This window comes from Palaemon carinicauda, chromosome 8 (assembly GCF_036898095.1).
Source record: "Palaemon carinicauda isolate YSFRI2023 chromosome 8, ASM3689809v2, whole genome shotgun sequence".
Lineage (NCBI taxonomy): Eukaryota > Metazoa > Arthropoda > Malacostraca > Decapoda > Palaemonidae > Palaemon > Palaemon carinicauda.
Window position 1 is genome coordinate 103,191,185 of NC_090732.1, and position 21,034 is coordinate 103,212,218.

General features: G+C 46.8%; 1 protein-coding gene across 1 annotated transcript in view; it reads right to left on the reverse strand.

The window, feature by feature from the left end:
- The window catches only part of Vps53 (vacuolar protein sorting 53), a 363,462-nt gene that overhangs the window by 63,661 nt on the left and 278,767 nt on the right, over positions 1-21,034 (reverse strand). The window contains exons 14-15 of the mRNA XM_068378791.1: positions 14,102-14,292; positions 5,489-5,537 (exon numbers count right to left, since the gene is read on the reverse strand). Of these exons, the coding sequence (XP_068234892.1) occupies positions 5,489-5,537; positions 14,102-14,292 (240 nt within the window). The remainder of the gene's footprint in view (positions 1-5,488; positions 5,538-14,101; positions 14,293-21,034) is intronic.

The following is a 21,034-nucleotide window of genomic DNA, read 5'->3' on the forward strand; positions in this document are numbered from 1 at the left end:
TTGGTATAATTTGATACGTTTCTCTTTTAGACAAAAGAGGATAAACCCTTCCTCCCCTATGAGCGCCACCATCCCAAGCAGCAACCTAATTTTTCGTCTTGACTTAGATAGTTTTACCGTCAATCTTCTTTGCCGCCGAGTATCCCGGCCTCGAAGTATGACAGTAACTCAGGGTGTATTGTCTTGTAGCCAACAATGTCGCCGACAGGGGAATCGTGATTCCTCTGCCGCTCACGACGTTGTCGGCAAGAGAAGCTATGCTTCCTTAGTTTACTACCGAAAGTAGGCGGCATACCTGCCGCTGCCGCCGCCTTTCTCCCCTGCAAACTATAAGACGATTTTCCCTCCCCCACTCTATCCTTTAGCGTCGGCCTAGCCGTCACAGCATTCTTTTGGTCAGTATACTACAATCATCCCGGCTTGCTGGGTTGGCTATTTGCCGGCCGGGACCCTACCAGCGGCGGTTAGGTTGCCGCCTTGGCCAACTTCCCCTTATGTCTTTTGTTCACCGGTAGCGAATGCCCCGAGGGGAAGACTGAGCCGGCCCTGATGGCTGCCGGTGGGAGACCCAATATTCTGTTGAGAATTCTTCAGTCCTCTCTTGGACTGCCATCCACAGACCTCGCAACTGGCAGTACAGCTGGCAGCAAAATATTTGGCTGGATGGAAGCTAGAATCTGATCTATTCCTCCCATTCCATTAAAATTCTCATTCTGGCAAGGAGACAGTTGGCGGTAGTAGCCCTCCTACACTTCCATTTATTGTGCTAAACCATAATAATAGGAACCCCTCCTTTCCATTCTTTCTCTCTCTATCACTTAGTGCCGTCAGGCACTAGCCTAACCCTGATAGTGTACTGGTAAAACTATAGAATACAACAATAAAGTAGCCAGTAAAACTACAGTATATAACAATACAGTAATTGGAAAACTACAGTATATAACAATACAGCAGCACAAGTATTTCTAATATACTCTGTTTATCCTTTTGCAGTCTATTGTTGGGACTGCATAACATGCTGAGGTTGAAGCATTCCCTCAACACCCTGATGAATCCTTTGATTATCGGGACACTCATGAAACACCACTCAGTATTAATATTTTACAGGTGGAGGAGTTGGTATAAATATTTACTAGCTACGGCTCTACGTACGAGTTATTCCACTCTGTATTTTCCCTTATAAGGAATTTAAATATTGATACTGTATTGATGGAGGTCTCAGCAACTGCCGGTGAGAGGAAACACAGATATGGGTCTTTCCTATTTCCTTTCTAGCTTACTATCCTAAGCTATTAAATATAATAGTATGCATTACTATTTTTTATATATGCATTATATCAATGATATAAACAACTAAGTACTCATTTCACCCTTTTTCTCCCTTACAGGAGGAGCCAATGGTGAAGTGTACAGTTGTGTTCTGCAACCACAAGAGTAAGAACTTTGTGGGCCTACGATGTACAGGTCTCATGCCCCCTGCTGCATCGTATCTGGATCCCTGAGGTACTGGGACCCGAAGGGTCGTTCCAATCGCTTGACCTTGCAAACCGACGGATTTGGAAAAGATATCCCTGACACTACAGAGTCAAGGGATACAGCGCGGGAAACCCTTTGAAGGTGAGTATGAGGCTTCCAGAAGAACTCTCTGGGACCTTACCTATCTAACAAATCTCTGAAGTGCCTACTGTTCCCTAAGGCTCAATCAATACGTTTGTCCCTTAGGTACAGGTCCAGCCTCCCTTTATCCAATGGACAGTGGACGCAGATATCAACAAGGCACTGCAAGGCTTGGACATCCACCAAGAACGAATGTCGGTGTCCATTGACACTGGACAGGACCTACTGCAAAAAGGCCCTGAATAAGAAGTGGTTCAACCACCCACAGAGGAAGAAGGATTCGTTTTGACGGTGACTGAGGTCCCTCAGCTCACTGTGTCGTCGGCATATCAACCTATGCCGTCAACCTCTTCAGCCCCAACTCCCAAACTGGCTAGACAGGTCGGCAGGAGTGACGCACTCCTAGAGTCGATCCAGCAGATGTTGACACTGTTCCGGAAGGAACAAGAGGAGATAAAGCAAGATCTCAAAGAGTTAAAGAGAGAGGTACAGGAAGGGAAACGCCCTGGCGCTTCCAGGGACTTTGCTAAGTCCCTTAAAATATCCGAAACCAACCCCAGGAGGTAGACAGGATACATGCCCATGGTGAATGGGAAGCTTTATATCTCAGAGAAGTTGGGTTTCAAACCCCTTGAAGAGCTCCAATTCTGGCCCAGCTTTCAGCGTACCTAGATTGCTATGTGAGACTGCGAGATGAACCTAAATCCTGCAAGGAGACTATACCGAAGGAAGTCATTGTCCTCGCACATGACAAGGCACAAGCCATCCTTACCAAGACCCAGAAAGGAGCCGGGTATACTAACTCCAAAGTCTCAGCATTGAGCAAGAAGCACCCAACCTTCATTGCTCGTTCCTCTAGAGCCTTCCCCCTTTCGAAGTTGGATCCGGAGATAGCAGGCCAGCAGTTTAATGAGAACCTTCCAAAGTTGCCAAACCATCTTTTGAGAAGGGAACAGGAGACGAAAGATAGTCTTGCCACCTCCCTGTCTTATCAGAACTGCTTGGAAATGTGTGCAGGCCTTAAATAACGCCCCTCCCTTGTGATGGATTTGCATGCTTTTCTCAGGTCAAAAAAGGACTTGTAGAGAGCATGTGTTTGCCACAACAACGGTGAAACACGAACCCAGAAAACTGATTTCATCATGTATCTGGGGTGAAGACCCTTTCCCACAGGAAGTGGTCCAAGAAGTCATTGCCAAAGCCACCACAGAGAATAGGAACCTTCTCCAAAAGTGGGGCATGTCCTCAAAGATGAAATCTTCATTAGAACTGCACAATTTCTGGTGACCATGACCACGATGCCTCAAATGGTTGCCCAGCCGCAAACCACCTTCCAGATGGTCCCTCAACAGCTGGTAGCCAGTCACATGTGTTTAATCCAGGCTTTGAAAGGCACTCGACCACCTATCGGCCCTACAAATGTAAGGGCCCAAAAAGAGGATCCTCCGGTAAACCCCCAAGGGTGGAGGAGGACGCGGTCACGGAAACAAGTAATGAGAGGTTCCAGGTAGGAGGCAGACTTTTCCACTTTCGGGATCGTTGGACATTCGATCCCTGGGCCTACAGCCAAATTATAAATGGACTTGGTTGGAAATGGAACAAAAATCCACCCCACTTCTTCCAACACTCAACCCCCTTGTTGGAAGAATATAGCTCAGAACTCTTGAATAAGAAGGTTATGAGCAAATCAAAATCCATCAAAATTCCAGGGAAGGCTGTTTTCTGTTCCCAAGAAAGACTCGGACAAACCCAGAGTCATTCTAGACTTGTCTCCACTCAACAAGTTCATCGAGAACAATAATTTCTGGATGCTTACATTGCAACACATAAGGATGGTTCTACCAAATAGGGGCATACACAGTCTCAATAGACCTGGCAGATGCTTACTGGCACCTACCAGTCAGTCACCCCCTCTCCTCCTACCTAGGATTCAGGCTACAGAAGACAAAATATGTCTTCACAGCTATGCCCTTAGGTCTAAACATAGCCCCAAAGGTATTCCAACAGCTAGCGGACAAGATTGTCCAGCAACTACGCTCCGAAGGAGTACAAGTAGTAGCATACCTGGACGATTGGCTGGTAAGGGCAGCATCCAAGACTACTTGTCTGCAAGCGGCTGGAAAGGTGATCCAGTTCCTGGAACACCTGGGCTTCAAGATCAATCGCTAGAAGTCTCGCCTTTCTCTAACTCACAAGTTTCAAGAGGAGGAGAGAGAGGAGGAGGAACTAGGAGAGGAATACCGCTTACGCTTCCTCTTCTTGTGCCCCCTCCGAGGTACTAGAACGGTGGTCGAGACAACAGCAGACGACACTGGACGAGGATGAAAAAATGTATCTTCAGCTAAAATCAAAGTAGAGGGTGCACTGAATCTCTGCTTCGAAGCCATAGGAGATACCTGAGCCATGTCCGTAGGAAGAGCCGTGGTCGGTGAACGTGGTGAACCTGAAAAATGTCTTGTATCAGCAGGAGTTTTAGCAGATTTTAATTTTAAATGACTTGCGGGTAAAGCTGTAAAGGGTTTGCCAGCAGACGTTAACGAAATCTCAGTGTTTAAAACATTACTCTCCCTTGTTTTATAAGGGACTCCTGCAGTTATTTTACCCATGGAAAAAGTTTGTATTTTGCCAGGAACAAATGCTTTATCAGGTAAATGGTCAACAACAACAACAACAGGGGTATCAGGGAACATGGGACTTGATAAAGTTAGAAAATCAGTTACATTCACGTGTTCATCAACAATCGGATCATTCAAATGAAGTTGTTCAAGCTCGTCCGCCAGAGTTAAACAGCGTTTTAACAAATTCAAGTCAGGCTTACCTGATAATCCAAGAGATACCCAAAGTTCCCCCATCTAACCAGGTAATGTGTCATCATCGGAATCAGAGGGTCCAACAATCTGTTGGGTGTCACTCGAGATCGCCGAAGTAGCAGGAGCGCTAAGGTCACCCACTCCCCCGGCGAAACCCAAGAAATCCGCGCTAGGCTGTGAATCCGAGCTTCCCAAAATCATACTCACACCCTCCTCAGACTCGGAGAGGGTGTGAGTAGACTTCGCTGTGGCAGTCTCTTGACATGACACATTTACCACTGGCCCCCCTTCTTCCTCTTCGATAGAGGCGAGCTCTGCAAAGCAGAAGCAGCTTTATGGGTCCGGTGATATTTGCCTTGATTCTCGAAAGCTTGCCACTGCAAGGGCGACCAGGATTCACACTCACAGCAGGGAGAGCCTGGAGAGCAAGGTTTTCCCCTGCATGTCAGGCAGAGAATGTCCGGGTCTACAGAAGGTGACGAAAGCCACCTACTGCAGCACCCGCCACAGCCTGCACAACATTGCATCTTACAAGTAACTTTCTCCTCCATAACAATCACATAATCACTAGTACACAAGCACACGGGCTGCAGCGTAGAGGGCGGAGTGTAGCTCAACTATCCACGTTGAGCTGAAGCGAATGAGGAAAGTGGGCTGGCGGTGGGGGGGGAGGGGGGAGCTAAGCTCCGTCCCATACCGCCAGCCAAACAATCAGACCAACTGCCTGGTTTTCTTTCTCTTCGGTTGTTTCGGCTGCACTGAAGCGAATTCCTATATTAAATGATTATGAGGTTTGTATATCGCATCGGAACAAAAAACACTGACTTGTTTTTAAGTGATATAAATTGGCTTTTTTTTAAGTGTTCTACATACATAATTATTATTGTGGTAAGCAGTTTTGAACTTAAAGAACTACAGTTTTGGATAATCACTACAAATTATGCTGAGGTAAAAATGTGTACATCAAGGGTTCATATATTTACACAAATGCATTAACACTATAAATAATATATCTGTTCACCATGAAGAGTAAGAGTTTAATTCAAAGAAAAATACAGTACCTGTTGAACAAATTTGTTGAGGATTGCAGCTGCCAATTTATCACAAAACCTGAAACATAAATAACAGGTATTTGTAATTACATAATCAAAACAAATTACAAATAAATACACAACTATAATAAAAAATACTTGAATAAGAGAGAAATCTAAGGGTTTTTTTTTTTTAATTTGCTACATACAATATGACAAATTCATTGATAATTTGTATTTTTCCTAACTATACAAACCTTAGCTATTTAATTGGGGTATTACTTTCGGCGTAGCTGAAATGACGAGCCATTAATTTTCAACGAGGGTTTACTACCCACACCGCTAGTTAGTGGGGGCAGGGAGGGTAGCTTGCTACCGCTCCCCCTCACACACCTGTGATTGAGCTCACTTTGCCTGGAGGTAGGACTTCAAGGGGGATAAGGCTGGCGGGCAAGTTTGACTAAATAGCTAAAGTTTGTATAGTTAGGAAAAATACAAATTATCTACGAATTTGTCATTTGTTCCATAACTGGAATACAAACCACGCTATTTAATAGGGGTAACTCACCCATTAGGAAGGGTGGATGTCCCAGCCAGTCTGGCTTTTTGGCTTGACCCGGGGGCTCCATATCTGAGTGTGTTAGCAATCAAGAAATAAGGAGCTCCTGCACCTCGCTAAAGCCTTGCTACGCAAGGTCTGCGGCCTACGCACGCTGTGTGTGAAGGTATGTAGAAGCGTGACTCGTCCTAGAAAGTTGTTCCACTCGTCCTAGAAAGTTGTTCCAAAGTTCTTTAGATGGAAACTTGTACACTAGGACTTTCCCATTACCACGTCGTCAGAGTATGGGGATGTAACAGTATTAATCTTAATACAATACTAGGACCACAAGGAAGCATGATTTACCTACAGTGGTTTGAGGTCAGCTATGTAGAGAACCCAGGATGCTGCTTTCCCCAAGAGAGGGGATGATGAAGAAAAGAATAAGGGCCAGTCAAACCTTTTCATTCATAATGACTAAAACCGGGTAACAATGCCCTCAACCTTCTGCTACTTGTCCAATAAGGAGCTTGAGGATTTAAACCATCTGTTGTGCAGCCACCACAGGACCGATAAAAAAAGTATCGAGTCTCCTGTGGGTCATGTCTTGCAGGTAGTGGGATGTGAACGTGTTCTGTCGTCTCCACACCCCAGCTTGAAGAACCTGCGTCACTGAAAAATTTCTTTTGAAGGCCGGGGACATAGCTATGCCCCTGACATCATGTGCTCAGGGCGACATGAAGGACGGGCAGCGGCTGCTCTCTTGAGGTACTGCCTCAAGCTCCTTACTGGGCATAGTAAGAGATGGTCTGGGTCATCTGTTACAGTACGGAGACTAGAAATCCGGAAGGAGTCGAATCGAGGATCCACTACTCCCGGGTTCTGAGTCTTAGCAATAAACTCAGGGACGAAGCTGAACGTTACCTCTCCCCATCCCCTTGAATGGGCGATGTCATACGAGAGACCATGAAGTTCGCTGACTCGCTTGGCCGAGGCCAAAGCTAGCAGGAACACCGTCTTCCAAGTCAGGTGGCGATCTGATGCCTGGCGTAATGGTTCATAGGGAGGTCTCTTAAGAGACCTGAGAACTCGTACCACGTTCCATGGAGGAGGTCTCACTTCCAACTGGGGGCAGGTAAGTTTTAGCAATGAAGAAATGTCCATTTCTTTCAGTCTGAAGGCGAGCCTTAAGGCTGAGTGATAGCCTTTCACTGCCGAGAATGATAGGCGCATTTCTTCACGCAAATACACGAGGAACTCCGCTATTGCTGGAATAGTGACATCGAATGGAGAGATACCCCTTCTACGACACCAACCACAGAAGACTTTCCATTTTGCCCGGTAGACTGCTGCTGATGACTTCCGCAGATGTCCAGACATCCTGATCGCAACTTGTTGCGAAAATCCTCTCTCAGAGAGGAGATGCTGGATAGTCTCCAGGCGTGACGTCGTAGTGAAGCTACGGCTTTGTGGAAGATGTTGACGTGTGGTTGTTTAGGTAGATTGTGTCGTGGAGGGAGTTCTCTCGGAGGCTCCGTTAGGAGTTGCAGAAGGTCCGGGAACCATTCTGCGTGATTCCATAGCGGAGGTATGAGGGTCATTGAAAGAATGACCGATGTTCTGGTCTTGTTGAGTACCCTCCTAATCAGACAGAATGGGGGAAAGGCGTAAACGTCGATGTTGTCCCACCGTTGTTGGAAAGCATCTTGCAAGAGAGCCTTGGGGTCTGGGAGTGGGGAACAGTACAGCGGGAGCCTGAAGTTCAGGGCCGTTGCGAAGAGGTCCACAGTTGGAGAACCCCACAAAGTCAGGACTTTGTTGGATACTAGATGATCCAAAGACCACTCGGTACTCACTATCTGAGATGCTCTGCTCAGGTTGTCGGCGAGCACATTCCTCTAGCCCGGAATGAAGTGTGCCGATAGTGGTATCGAGTGCATTTCAGCTCATCTCAGTATCTCTAATGCTAGATGGGATAGTTGCTGCGAAAAAGTACCTCCATGCTTGTTGATGTAGGCCACTACTGTGGTGTTGTCGCTCATCACCACCACAGAGTGACTTGCCAGGTACTGTTGGAACTGTTGAAGGGCTAGAAAGATGGCCTTCATCTCTAGGAGATTAATGTGGAGGTACTTTTCTGACTCTGACCAGAGGTCAGAGGTAGTGTGGTGCAGCACTTGGGCCCCCAACCCTTATTTTTGAAGCATCTGAAAACAGCATCAGATTCGGGGGGGAGGCCGAGAAGATCCACTCCCTTTCGTAGGTTCTCGTCTGCCACCCACCACTGGAGATCCGTCAGTTCCGCAGGTCCCATGGGGATCTGGATGTCCGGGGAGTTGCAAGCTTGATTCCACCGGGACTTGCGTTGCCACTGGAGGGATCTCATCCTGAGGCGACCATTGGGAACTAGACGGGCTAGTGATGAAAGGTGACCGAGGAGACGTAGCCACGATTGGGCTGGAAGTTCTTCTCGTCTGAGAAAAGGTCTTGCGACCTTCCTCAGCCTTGCTATCCTGTCGTCTGATGGGAAGGCTTTGTGGAGAGTGGTGTCTATAATCATAGCTTAAGTATACCAGTCTTTGAGTGGGAAGCAGGGAGGACTTCTCGAGATTTACCATGATCCCCAAATCTTGGCAAAGTCTCAGAAGTTTGTCTCAGTGTTGAAGAAGGGTTGACACCGAGTCTGCTAGGATTAGCTAGTCGTCCAGATAACGGAGGAGACGGATGCCAATCCTGTGTGCCCAATATGATACTATGACACTCTGGTGAAGACTTGTGGTGCTGTGGAAAGACCGAAGCACAGCACCTTGAACTGGTATTTTCTGTTGTCCAGGCTGAATCTCGAGTACTACCTTGAAGACGGACGGACTGGGATCTGGAAATACGCATCCTTTAAATCCAGTGTGCACATGAAGTCTTGCGGTCTTACTGCTAGTCTGACCGTGTCTGCTGTCTCCATGCTGAACGGAGTTTGTTTGACAAACTTGTTCAGAGCTGAGAGGTCGATGACTGGTCTCCAGCCTCCAGACGCCTTCTTTACAAGAAAGAGTCGACTGAAGAAGCCTGGGGATCCGTCGAGGACCTCTTGGATAGCGCCCTTCTTCAACAGGGTCTAGACTTTTGCCCGAAGGGCTTGCCCCCTTGCTGATCCCATGGCAAGGGAGTTTAATGACACTGGATTCTTAGTCAGGGGAGGTAGAGATGTTATGAACGGGACGCGATATCCTAGACTGATCACAGAGATTGTCCAGGAATCGGCCCCGAGTTGCTTCCATCTGTTTGCGCAACTTTGTAGGCATCCCCCCACTGGCGGAAATGCAGGGGAACTGCCTATCCTAGCATTTGGGGCCTCAGCTGCTCCCTCTAGGATTTTTGCCTCCCCTGGAGGACTTCTTGCCTTTCCTTTTTTTGACAGGAAAGGGCTCAGACACCATCGTCTTCGCTACAGTTGTCGTCGTAGTGGTCTTGGCTGGACGGGACTGCTGTGGTGCTGGAGGCTTATAGGGCTTTGATGTTAAAGCTTTATGGAGGAGGGAGTCTTGATGTGACTTCCTCCACCTCTCAGCAGCATGTTCCACATCCTGAGGCTCGAACAGAACAGACCCCTCTATGGAGGAATGTCTGAGCCTATTGATCTCAGCGCTAGGGGACTTCTGGTGGAATCTCTCAGCTACTGCATCCCGACGTTTCAGGAAGGTATTTGCCCACAAGTTCGAGATTTGGTGGGCCAGAAACTCGATCATGCGAGTACCTGAGAGGAGGAAGGTTTCCATAGCTTTCCTGGTACGTTCCTTGGAGAAATCCTCAGAACGTACCAGGATACCTAAGGTCCCCAACCAGATATCAAGCCACAAAGTAGCTTGCATTGCACACTTCGCAACCTTCTGCTGGTTGAGGATCTCGGGTGCCCAGAGCGAGACCTGCCAGTTGGAGAGTCTCTCAAGAGGGACTCCCCTGGTTAGCTCTTCCAAAAAGTGGTGCAGTGGAAGAGTTAAACAAGGCTCCTCCAGGATCTCGAAGTACCTCCTCTGCTGTACGCGAGGAGGTGGGAGGAGCTTGTTGGTGGTACTGGAACGGTTGGAGGAGGACATCTCGGAGAGCTGCTGGGTGATATTGTCCCTGGTACTCTTTACCCCCTGAAACCAGTCCAGGGCTGCACTGGTCTTAGCGGGCTTTTAGTACCAAAGACGCGGTCTAGGACTGTCTTTGTCCTCACGAGGGAGGGATATCTGGGTCGGAAAACCCGTTGAGAGCCCTCATTAGAGTCAGAACCTGCCAAAACGTGTTCTGACTCCTGCTGGTGTCCTCCTGTTGTAGGACTTGCAGCGAAGTCTCCTTCTATCCCCAAAGGCTCTTCTTGGGAAGAATTGCAGACATTCCCTGAGTGGCTGGCTGGCTCCATCCTAGCCCTAGTGGAGGACTTTGGCAATGTTTTGGAGTCTTTGGATTCCGTCTGGGGAGGGATGTAAGACTCCAACATTGATGAGGGTGGCAGGTCCCTTCTAATACCGGACTGTGTGGAACTCTCGGCGTGAAGAAAGGTTTCCTCCATTAGTGCGATGGGGGAAAATCTCTCTTCGCGTGATTCCCTTGGTGACGGGAGATCTTCGTCTGAAAGGGAAGGAAAGTTAGTTTGAGGAATAGGAGGAACTTGCCTTGAAGGTCTGCGTGGAGTCAGTTTCGCTCTCGGGGAAGTGACCGAGTCCAGAACTCCTCATTTCCTCTTCAGCGGGGTAGAGGAAGCCATGGTTCTGTGTCCTAGATCAGAGAGGACAGGCTTGCAAGCCTCTGATCAGGGAACTGAACCAGGGCTGTTGGCTGACAGATGCACTGTCAGACATACCCCCTGAAGGGAAAGGGATTGAAGGATCCCTGGGAGGAGTTACTGGAATAGGTGGGTTCGACGGAGTTTGTTTGACAAACTTGTTCAGAGCTGAGAGGTCGATGACTGGTCTCCAGCCTCCAGATGCCTTCTTTACAAGAAAGAGTCGACTGAAGAAGCCTGGGGATCCGTCGAGGACCTCTTAGATAGCGCCCTCATTTCCTCTTCAGCGGGGTAGAGGAAGCTATGGTTCTGTGTCCTAGATCAGAGAGGACAGGCTTGCAAGCCTGAGATACGGCTCTGATCAGGGAACTGAACCAGGGCTGTTGGCTGACAGATGCACTGTCAGACATACCCCCTGAAGAGAAAGGGATTAAAGAATCCCTGGGAGGAGTCACTGGAATAGGTGGGTTAGACGGAGTTTGTTTGACAAACTTGTTCAGAGCTGAGAGGTCGATGACTGGTCTCCAGCCTCCAGACGCCTTCTTTACAAGAAAGGTGGGTTCGACTTCGGTAGCTTTGGGATCCCCGCTTGCTGGGAGGGGATTGAGGCGATGGTAACCTTGCCGAACGTCGTTCCTTGTGATGCATAGGCTCGCGCGCGGGAGAATATTGACACTCGCACGAGGGAAAATAATGGCGCTCGCGCGAGGGAGAATATTGGTGCTCTGCTCCTGATGGCACGTAGGCGCATGTTGGCGCGCAAGCGCTTTAGGTTGTTGCCCTGTGTTAGGGCGAGCAAGATAAGTGGCGCGCTGTAGTGATGGGGCCTGACGAGCTACTACTGAGTGCTGGTCAGGTTGCGTGGGCGCGTGGCCTGTTGGCGCGCAATAGCGCGTTCAGGTGGAGCCTTGTTATGCCCATGCAGGAATGGCGATGGCAGGTCCGCAGGTCTGTCGGTTGGAAGGTCGATGTGTCCTTTAAAAGGACAACCTTCCACTGAAGGAGATCGCGAACGATCTGCAGAGAGGTCCAGGACCAATGCAGGTGCAGTGATGAGAGATCGGTCTAGAGGCTCCTCTGCGGGGGACTGCATAGACAACGTTGAACCAAAGAGGCGCCTCCTCATCGCAGGTGAAGGAAGGCCTCTATGGCGAAGAGGAAGGCGAGCCTTCCGACAGATGTGCCCTCTGGGGACCGTTGGATCAGCAAGCTGACTTTCAGCAGTCCTCCGAAGAGGAATCTCTGTAAGTGAACTCCCCCGAGGGAAAGAAACACTAGCAGGAGAGACTGATGATAAACTTAGTTTCCCCCCTTGGAGGATGGTCAGGAACGGGGGGAAACTAAGCCGTCAGCTACCGTACAGTCTGGAGTGGCAGGGGAGATGGGTGAAGCCGCATGGGACACCTCTGACACAACAACGTCGACAAGAGTTAGGGAATCTACCTCTGACGGTGTCGACGATTGCTTGACAGCAGCACCCAGGCGGATATAATCAAGCAAAACCTCCTTGGAGGGCGAACCCGTGAGTCCCAAGCAGGACCAAATCTGAAAAAGGGAAGTTAGTGACACGGCCTCCCCTGGGGGGAGAGGTGGAGCTGCTTCGCTAGGGGAAGCAACGTTATCTCTCGAGACCCGAGGTTGGTTAGAAATAATTCGGTCTACACTACTACTCGACGGTCTCTCGAAAGAGACCGACCGAGTAGGAGCTTGGGAGGAGGTTTGGGTGACGGAAGAAGAGGCCTAGGGTTTTTCTTCCTTCGAAGCAACCTTCGAAGGAGAAACATCCCGCTTGGACTTCTTCTTCCGCTGTCGCGAAAACCTCTCCCACTGGAAGCAGACCACTCCCTACACTCACTACACTTGTTGACACTATCACACCGTTTACCCCTACAAGAAGGACAAAGGGCGTGAGGATCAGTCCCGACCGCTGACATGAATGTTTCACAGGGGCGGTCGGGAAGACCAGGGCAGGTGTGCATGGTCGCAGAGGCCAACTTCAAGTACACAGTAATCTAGAAAAAGAAAGAACAAAAAGCATTAATGGCTGTTAATATGACGGCGAGGATGAAAGCAGACACGTCTGACCACCATCCGAGCCGAAAGCAAAGTGACCTCAATCACAGGTGTGCGAGGGGGAGCGGTAGCAAGCTACCCTCCCTACCCCCGCTAACTAGCGGTGTGGGTAGTAAACCCTCGTTAAAAATTAATGGCTCGTCATTTCAGCTACGCCGAAAGTAATACCCCTATTAAATATAGTGGTTTGTATTCTAGTTACGGAACAAACTAGCTTACATTTTGTGAAAGTCCCTTCATTAAACAACATGGCACTACGGTACTATATTTCCAAAACTTAGCTGTTGATATGATGAGAAAAATTAAAAATCCCAACTCACTAAACTGAAAAATACTTATGTTCAAAATGACAAATGGTTGTAAAATTTTGCTAACAAATTCTAAATATATCTCCTACATATCATGAGTGAGAGAGGAATTTAGCTGTGCATGTAAAGAAACAGTTACAACATACGCCTTTACAGAATCTTTATGGAAAAGGAGGGGTTGGAGTTACTGTTTATGAATTCCAATTATGGGACAGAATTCCAATTATCATCAAGTAAATAAAGATTGTGAGATCTTACGCAACACAGATGAGAGTTGGTGATATTAGTGGCAACCAAACACCTAAAAATCATACTACAAATGAATGTGTAGTTGTTTGACAGAGCACAAGCTATCAAGTCATCATCTGAACTAGGTCCATCTGATTGTTGTGCTGTCCACATCAATTTGATCCTCAGTACCAATGAGCCATTTCTACAAACATTCCTTCCATCTTCCTCCTCTTTTAAACACTCCTAAATTCTCAATAGGTTCTGTAGCTTTCTTTTGAATTATTCGTCAAAAACATACCAACCTGGAAACCTGTGAATACACTTCACTCATTTTCTCTTTTTCTTATTTAACAAACTTGTTCCTCTTTCATTAAATATTTATCATACTACTGTACTCTCATTTCCCTAACCACAGAAACATATAAAAACTATAGGCACATAACATTTACCTCTTAAAACTACCATTTATATCAAATACAGTACTATCAACACTGGACCCACATAATCAATTATAGTGTATGTCTTTTATATACCATAATATCCCACAAAAGGGTTTTCTCTTTGCCTCCAGATGTCTCCAATAGATAGAATCACATCCTGCAAACTTCTTAATTTCAGAAATCTATTCTAAAAGTTTATCAGTGTATGTATCTTTTATACACAATCATTATGTTTACTGTAATTAGAAATGAATTAAAGTAATTTCAAGTGAAAATTTCTTACATTACCTTGTAAAGTACTTCCGAGACGTATGTAAATTATGCCTAACTAGGGGTACAGATGATGATATATGCTGTGCTATGGCTGTAACATATGGACTTTGGTCACCAGTTTGCTCCATCATCCAGTTAACCTTGGTCATTGATGTTAGAGCTGGTTCGCACAAGCACTCAACATGAGTTACTAACAATGCGATACACTGCAAAGAAAAAAATGTGTTCAAACACTGTTAGTATACAAAACAGTAATAACAATACTGAAAAGATTATGAGAATAAAAAAAGAGAAGCATGTAGAATGACTTGATAAAGAGCAAAGAACATAAAAGCACATTTGACGAAGTAGACTCTAATGTTGGACAGGTCCTGTGGGGCCAAAGGACTTCCCTGTTAAAGGCTAACAAAGAATACATTACAACATAAAATCAACAAATTTTTAGATAATTTGTATTTTTCCTAGCCATACAAACCTGATTATTATTATCATTATTATTATTATCATTATTATTATTATTATTATTATTATTATTATTATTATTATTATTATTATTATTATTATTATTACTTGCTAAGCTACAACCCTAGTTGGAAAAGCACAATGTTATAAGCCCAAGGGTTCCAACAGAGAAAATAGCCCACAAAGGAAAACAATAAACTATGAGAGAAGAAATTAACACTTAAAATACAATATTCTAAGAACAGTAACAACATTAAAATGTATCTTTCATATATAAACTATAAAAACTGTTAAAAAACAAGAGGAAGATAAATAAGATAGAATAGTGTGCCCAAGTGTACCCTCAAGTAAGTGAACTCTACCCCAAGACATTGGAAGACCATGGCACTACCCAGGACTAGAGAATAATGGTTTGATTTTGGAGTGTCCTTCTCTTAGCAGAACTGCTTACCACAACTAAAGAGTCTCTTCTACCCTTGCCCAGAGGAAAGTAACCACTGAACAATTACAGTGTAGTAGTTAACCTCTTGAGCTAAGAAGAATTGTTTGGTAATTTCAGTGTTGTCAGATGTATGAGGAAAGAGGAGAATATGTAAGAATATGCCAGACTACTCGGTGTATGTGCAGCCGTAACCAGAGAAAGATCCAATGCAGTACTGTCTGGCCAGTCAAAGGACCCAATAATTCTCTAGCAGTAGTATCTCCATGGGTGGTTGGTGCTCTGGCCAGCATTTACTTAGGGAGATTGATTCAGCACAAGCAGGAGTTGGTTGTTAAGTTGGATTACATGCCACTATTAAGCTGGTGAGGGTGTAGAGTGAGTAGCTCTGCCCCCTTTCCACCCAGAAAGCCTTCAACTTTGGCCTTTTGGCCCAAGACTGAGAGGGTAGGTCGAGACGGGAAGTTGGATTAAAGGACTCAGGTTTGTATAGTTGGGAAAAATACATATTACTTTAAAAATATTTCATATTTTCCTACATGCCATACAAACTCTCATCCTTTAATTAGGAGACTCACTCCTTGGTGGGTTGGAAGTTGCCTGGTTCCCAAGCTGGAAGGTTTATTTTCATCCCTGGAAGTGATCAGTGCAAAGGCAAAGCGATGACCCCAGCAACCCCCACCTGACTATCATAGTGATGAAAGATTGACAGAACCATGACTGTACATGTAAACATGTACCTGATGAAAGTGGAAATCCCCTTCCCCCGAAGGGTGTCAGATGGAAACAAATATCAAGTATGATGATTATTGGGGGATGATAGATACTTTTGTAGATCAAGAGAATGAGCTCTGAAGTGAAACTTACCAGCATCAGGGCCACCCAGCATATAAAAATTTAACCACTAGCTCCTCGAGAGGAGGGGATACAAAAATGAAGGAGAAGAGCTGGTCATGCTACTGTTCATTCCAAACTTCCATCTACACGTTACCATGGACAAGATGCATCATTGTCCCATGTGAATCCTTGGCTGGCTACACTACTTGAGGAGCTACCACAGGGCTAAGTACAAGGTATCGGGAGACTTTAACGTCTACTCTTGCAAGCAAAAGGACGTGAAAGTGGTCTGCCTTTTCCAGACACCGACTTAATCATCTGGCCCATTGACAGGTTTTTTCTATAGGCAAGAGTGGGGCCAATATCCATGATTTCATGAGCTCTGATCATTGCTGGCACCACGATTCTCTTTTCAATTGAGACGTATGCTCTATAGATTGTCTCACGAAGCCTGAAAGCGATCTTGTTCCTTGGAGCTGTCATTGGTAACAAAAAAGTCTCTGACACTCAATCCTGAACTGTCAGGTCCTTTTCAGATAGCAATGCAGAGGTCTCACGGTACACAAGAGCATCTCTTGATCCTCTCCCAAAGAGAGGAGATGGAAAAAGACTCAAACCTGCAATCATGCGTCGCCGGGTTCTTTATTTTGGCCACAAAGTCCAGTGCAAATATGAAGGAGACCTCCTTCCACCCCTCAGCATGGGTGACTAATTCTAAACCTAGTAGAAAGACAGTCTTAAGAATAGGATCCCTGTCTGACTACCTCCCCAAAGGCTCGAACAAGGTACGAGTAAGAGCCTTGAGGACTAAAGTCATCTTCCACTCTGGGGGCCTGAGATACTGGAGTGGGCAAGAATAGGCAACATTGTAGGACAGATCATACAGCTAACTGACTCTTTGCAGAGGCCAGGGTGAGAAGGGAAAACCATCTTAAGAGTCAAGTCGTGGTTTGATGACTGATGTAGGGTTCGTAGTACATGTGCTACGTTCCAAAGAGGTGGCCTGACTTCTGGCAGAGGGCAAGTATGCTCAGAACTCATTATGAGGAGAGACAATTCCGTCGGGGAGGGAATGTTAACTCCAGTCTCTCTACACGTAAGGCTCAAGGCTAAGCGGTAATCTTTCACCGAGACCGAACAGTTTTTCTTCCCTGAGGTATAACAAGAACTTCACTATCATTGGTATAGTGGCACCGAGAAGAACAATACCCCTTCCACGAGACCAACCACAAAAGATTGCCCACTTAACCTGATAGACAGCCGAGGACGACTCCCAGAGGTATCTTGACATCCTCTTCGCAACTGCCTGCAAAAAGCCTCTTGTTGACAGGAGATATTGGATAACTTCCAAGCATGAAGACTTAGTGAGGCTACCGCCTTGTGGAAAAGCTTTGCGTATGGTTGTTTGAGTAGATCGGAAAGTGGAGGGAGCTTGCTCGACACTTCTGTGAGCAGATATAGGAGGTCCGGAAACCATTCTGCACATTGCAACATTGGAGCTATGAGTCATCGATAGATCTTGCGATGCCCATACTTTGTTCAAAAGCCTCATTACTAAGCAGTAGGGGGGAACGCATAAACGGCCATCCTGTCCCAATGATGTTGAAAGGCACCTTGCCATATTGCCTTGGGATCTAGAACTGGTGAGCAGTACATCAGAAGCTTCTGGATGAGGGATGTTGTAAACAGGTCTATCGTCAGCTAACCCCACAAAGTCAAAACTTTGTTCTCTGTCTGAAGCTTCAAGGACCACTCACAGCCAATGATGAGTCTTCCTGGTCAGATTGTCCACCAGTAAAGGAGCTGTGAAAAGGTACCTCCTTTTTGTTTATGTATGCCATTACTATGGTGTTGTCACTCATCAGAACCATGGAGTGTCCTGAAAGGAGCTACTAGAATTGCCTGAAGGCCAGAAAGGCTGCCCTCATTTCTAGGAGGTTTGTATGGCACTGTCACTCAAACTCAGACCACAAACTGGAGGCTGTGTGGTGCAATAGATGAGCCCCATCCTTTTTTTGATACATCTGTGAAGACCATAAATTCTGGGGGAGGAGAGTAGGTCTACTCCCCTGAATAGGTTGGTGTCTGACATCCATCAACTCAGGTGTCTCTTTTGCTTGGGCTATACCAGAACCTGAAGGCCTGGAGGGTCCTTGTGCTGAGGCCAGAGGGTCTTCAGCTGCCACAGGAAAGATCAGATGCGAAGACGATCATTGGGCACCAGATGATCCAGGAAGCACAGGTGACCCAACAGCTGCAGCCACCAATGTGCTGGTAGCAAGTCTTGCAACAGAAAGGGGCGAGCTGTCCGCTTTAGCCTCTCTATTCTGCCTTTGGACAGGAAGACTTTGCATACGTTTGTGTTTTTTTGCATTTCAAGATATACCAGATCCTGTGACTGTTGCAAAGAGGACTTATGATTTACCACAATCCCCAGATCATGACAAATCTCAAGACGTTTGTCTCACTGAAGAAGAAGTATCTCCATTGAGCCTGCTCGAATCAGCCAATCCTCTAGATAATGCAATAGATGAATGCCTTTCTTGTGAATACCTGAGGAGCTGTGAACAGGCCGAAACACAGAACCTTGATTTGGTATATCTCCTAATACAGGATGATCCTTAGGTACTTCCTTGATGATGGATGGATAGGGAACTGAAAGTACATTTCTTTCACATCTAACACTATCATCAAGTCCTTTGGTCTGACCATTTCTGCCATCTCCATCTTGAACGGAGTCTGTTGGACACTCATTCAAGGCTAAAAGATTGATGACTGGTCTCCAGCCTCCAGCACCTTTATTAAAAGGTGCTGTAAAAGCCTGGGGATCTGTCTAGGACCTCCTAGAGACCGTCTGAAGGGCCTATTCCTTTGCAGATCCTTTCGCATAGGAACACGATATTATAGGATTTCAAGTTAGATAAGTGAGAATGAGTGTGAATGGAATGCGGTATCTTGCTCGTAGGATGAAGATCTATCAAGGTTTGGCTCCATGGAACATCCACCTGTCACCCGCTCTGTAGACATGCTTCCACGGTGGACTGGTAGGAGGAATGCCCCCCACAGCAATAATGGCCATGTCTACCACACCTCTACCTCCCCTACCTGGTGACCCTCTAACCTGAAAGGGCTGCTCGAGGAATTGATTCCTGGAAGCAGCCTGCTTTGAGGCATGTGACCCTCTCTTATGCCCCTGTCGTCTAGCAGGAGAAGATCTCTGAAACTGTGATGTCGAGGAGTATGGGCATGATGCCATTACCTTATGGAGAAGGGAGTATTGGCTCGCCTTTCTCCCTCACTCCAAAACTGCCTCAATGTCTTCCACATTGAACAGGGAAGGGCCCTCCATTGAAGCACTGCAAACCTTGGGAGCTTCTCTCCTTGGTACATGCTCCAAGAATTTTGAGATGATGGAGTCACGCCATCTCAAAATCAAGTGGATCCACTGATTGAAGATGTTTTGGGTTATGAACTTAACAGTTCTGTTGCCAGAGAGAATAAAGGTGGCCATTGCTTCTCTCTTCTGTTCGGTGGAGAAGTCTTCACTCCTAAAGAGGTATCCCACCGAACGCAACCAGTAGTTCAACTATGAAGCAGCTTGCAGACAGTACTTCGCAACCTGCTCTATGTTTGCAGCATCCACCACTGTGAAATTCACCGAAAGAGATGCCAGTCTTTTGAGGGTTGAATTCTGAGTCAAAGCTAGAATTGCTGTATCCTGGGGAAGGAGTGACGGATCATTGTCGCCTATCTCGTATTACTTCTTAAGGGACTGGGAAACTCCTGCCACCTGGGCATAGGCCCTCTTCTTGGCCCCCTTAACTCCCCTAGACAAGGCAAAGTTACCTTAGTCTTAATGGGCATGGGGATGTCATAGAAGAGGTCAAGAACAGTATCATTTCCCACGTGGGGGACATGATCTGGATCGCCTAAGGAATTAATTTTCCTTATGCAAGACAGGACATGCAGAAGGATGCGGTCTGACTATTTCTGCTCCAGGGGGAGATCTTCGGACTGGCAGACATGGGTAGCATGCCATCTGAATGTTCTGAGCCATCGTCAAAGAGTTTTTCTGCCGCCGAGCTCACAGTCACAGGAGCTCTGGGTGGGTCAAAGTCATTATTCATGTGCCTAGCAGGGAGTTGAGACCTACGAAGTAAACCACATTTCCCTGGTCTCAATGAGGCTGACCTAGCATCAGGAATGCCCTTATGAGGATCTAGCTCCCTGGTTTTTGAGGTCCAGTTCTTAGGAAGGGTCTTCGTGTCCTTTCTCTCTCACAGCCGTGTTGTAAATGTCTCAAAGAGAGAGGACAAATCCTTCCTCATAGCATCCTTGGGCTGCAGGACCTTCGGTGGTGTGGGGGAGGAACCGCTACCTCCGAGGGTGGAGAGGGAGCCTCATACTAATTGATCTCTATTGGCGAGAACCAATAGTTGTCGGTAAAAGAGATCTCCCTAAGAGATCTTGAGCCCCTGCTAGTCCTTGAGTATATAGAGTCCCCTGGGAGAGGGGTTGGGGGTTGGAGGCCTTAGAGTCCAGGTATTGCTGATACCTGGATGACCGCTGTTGCGGGGAAGTAGGGTGCGCAGCTGCAGGAAGGGAAGCCTGCCTTACAGTATTACTATTGCATCTAAGATTTGAGGGAGGACTGCTCTTCCCAGTGGACTCTGATACATCTAAAGATATACATGGAGTAACCAGAATGGGTACGTCAGAAGGTACTGGGGCTAGTCTGGAGACCACCTGCCATAACAAGTTCTAAAAACGAGGGGGCATCCTTCGTGAATGAAGGAGCACCTGACGAAGCATTGCAAGCGTGCATCCTCCCCTTTTCGGATGTAAACAGGAAAGAGCAAGCATGACTAGATGACTTGCCGTGTTCAGTAACTAGACTCAATTCAATGGGAAGGCAAGTGCGCTCTACACGAGCATCGCAAACGAGCTTGCTCTCACCAACTACCAAAGTAGGGCAAGTAGGTGGTAGGGGTGTATCACCTAAGTGGCGAACACTGAACAGCGTGACTGCTGTCCTAAAGAATGGCGAAGGGAACATTGGCGCATAGTCAAGGGGGTGAGCACCTGGGACTTTTCCCTTGCTACCAAAGCATAGCGAGCACCTGTGGGTGTTGTAACGCTGCTGAAGCACAGCGCGCTGATGAGTAAGTACATGCTAGCGGAGTTGCGCATGCTGAAAATTCGTTTTGTTT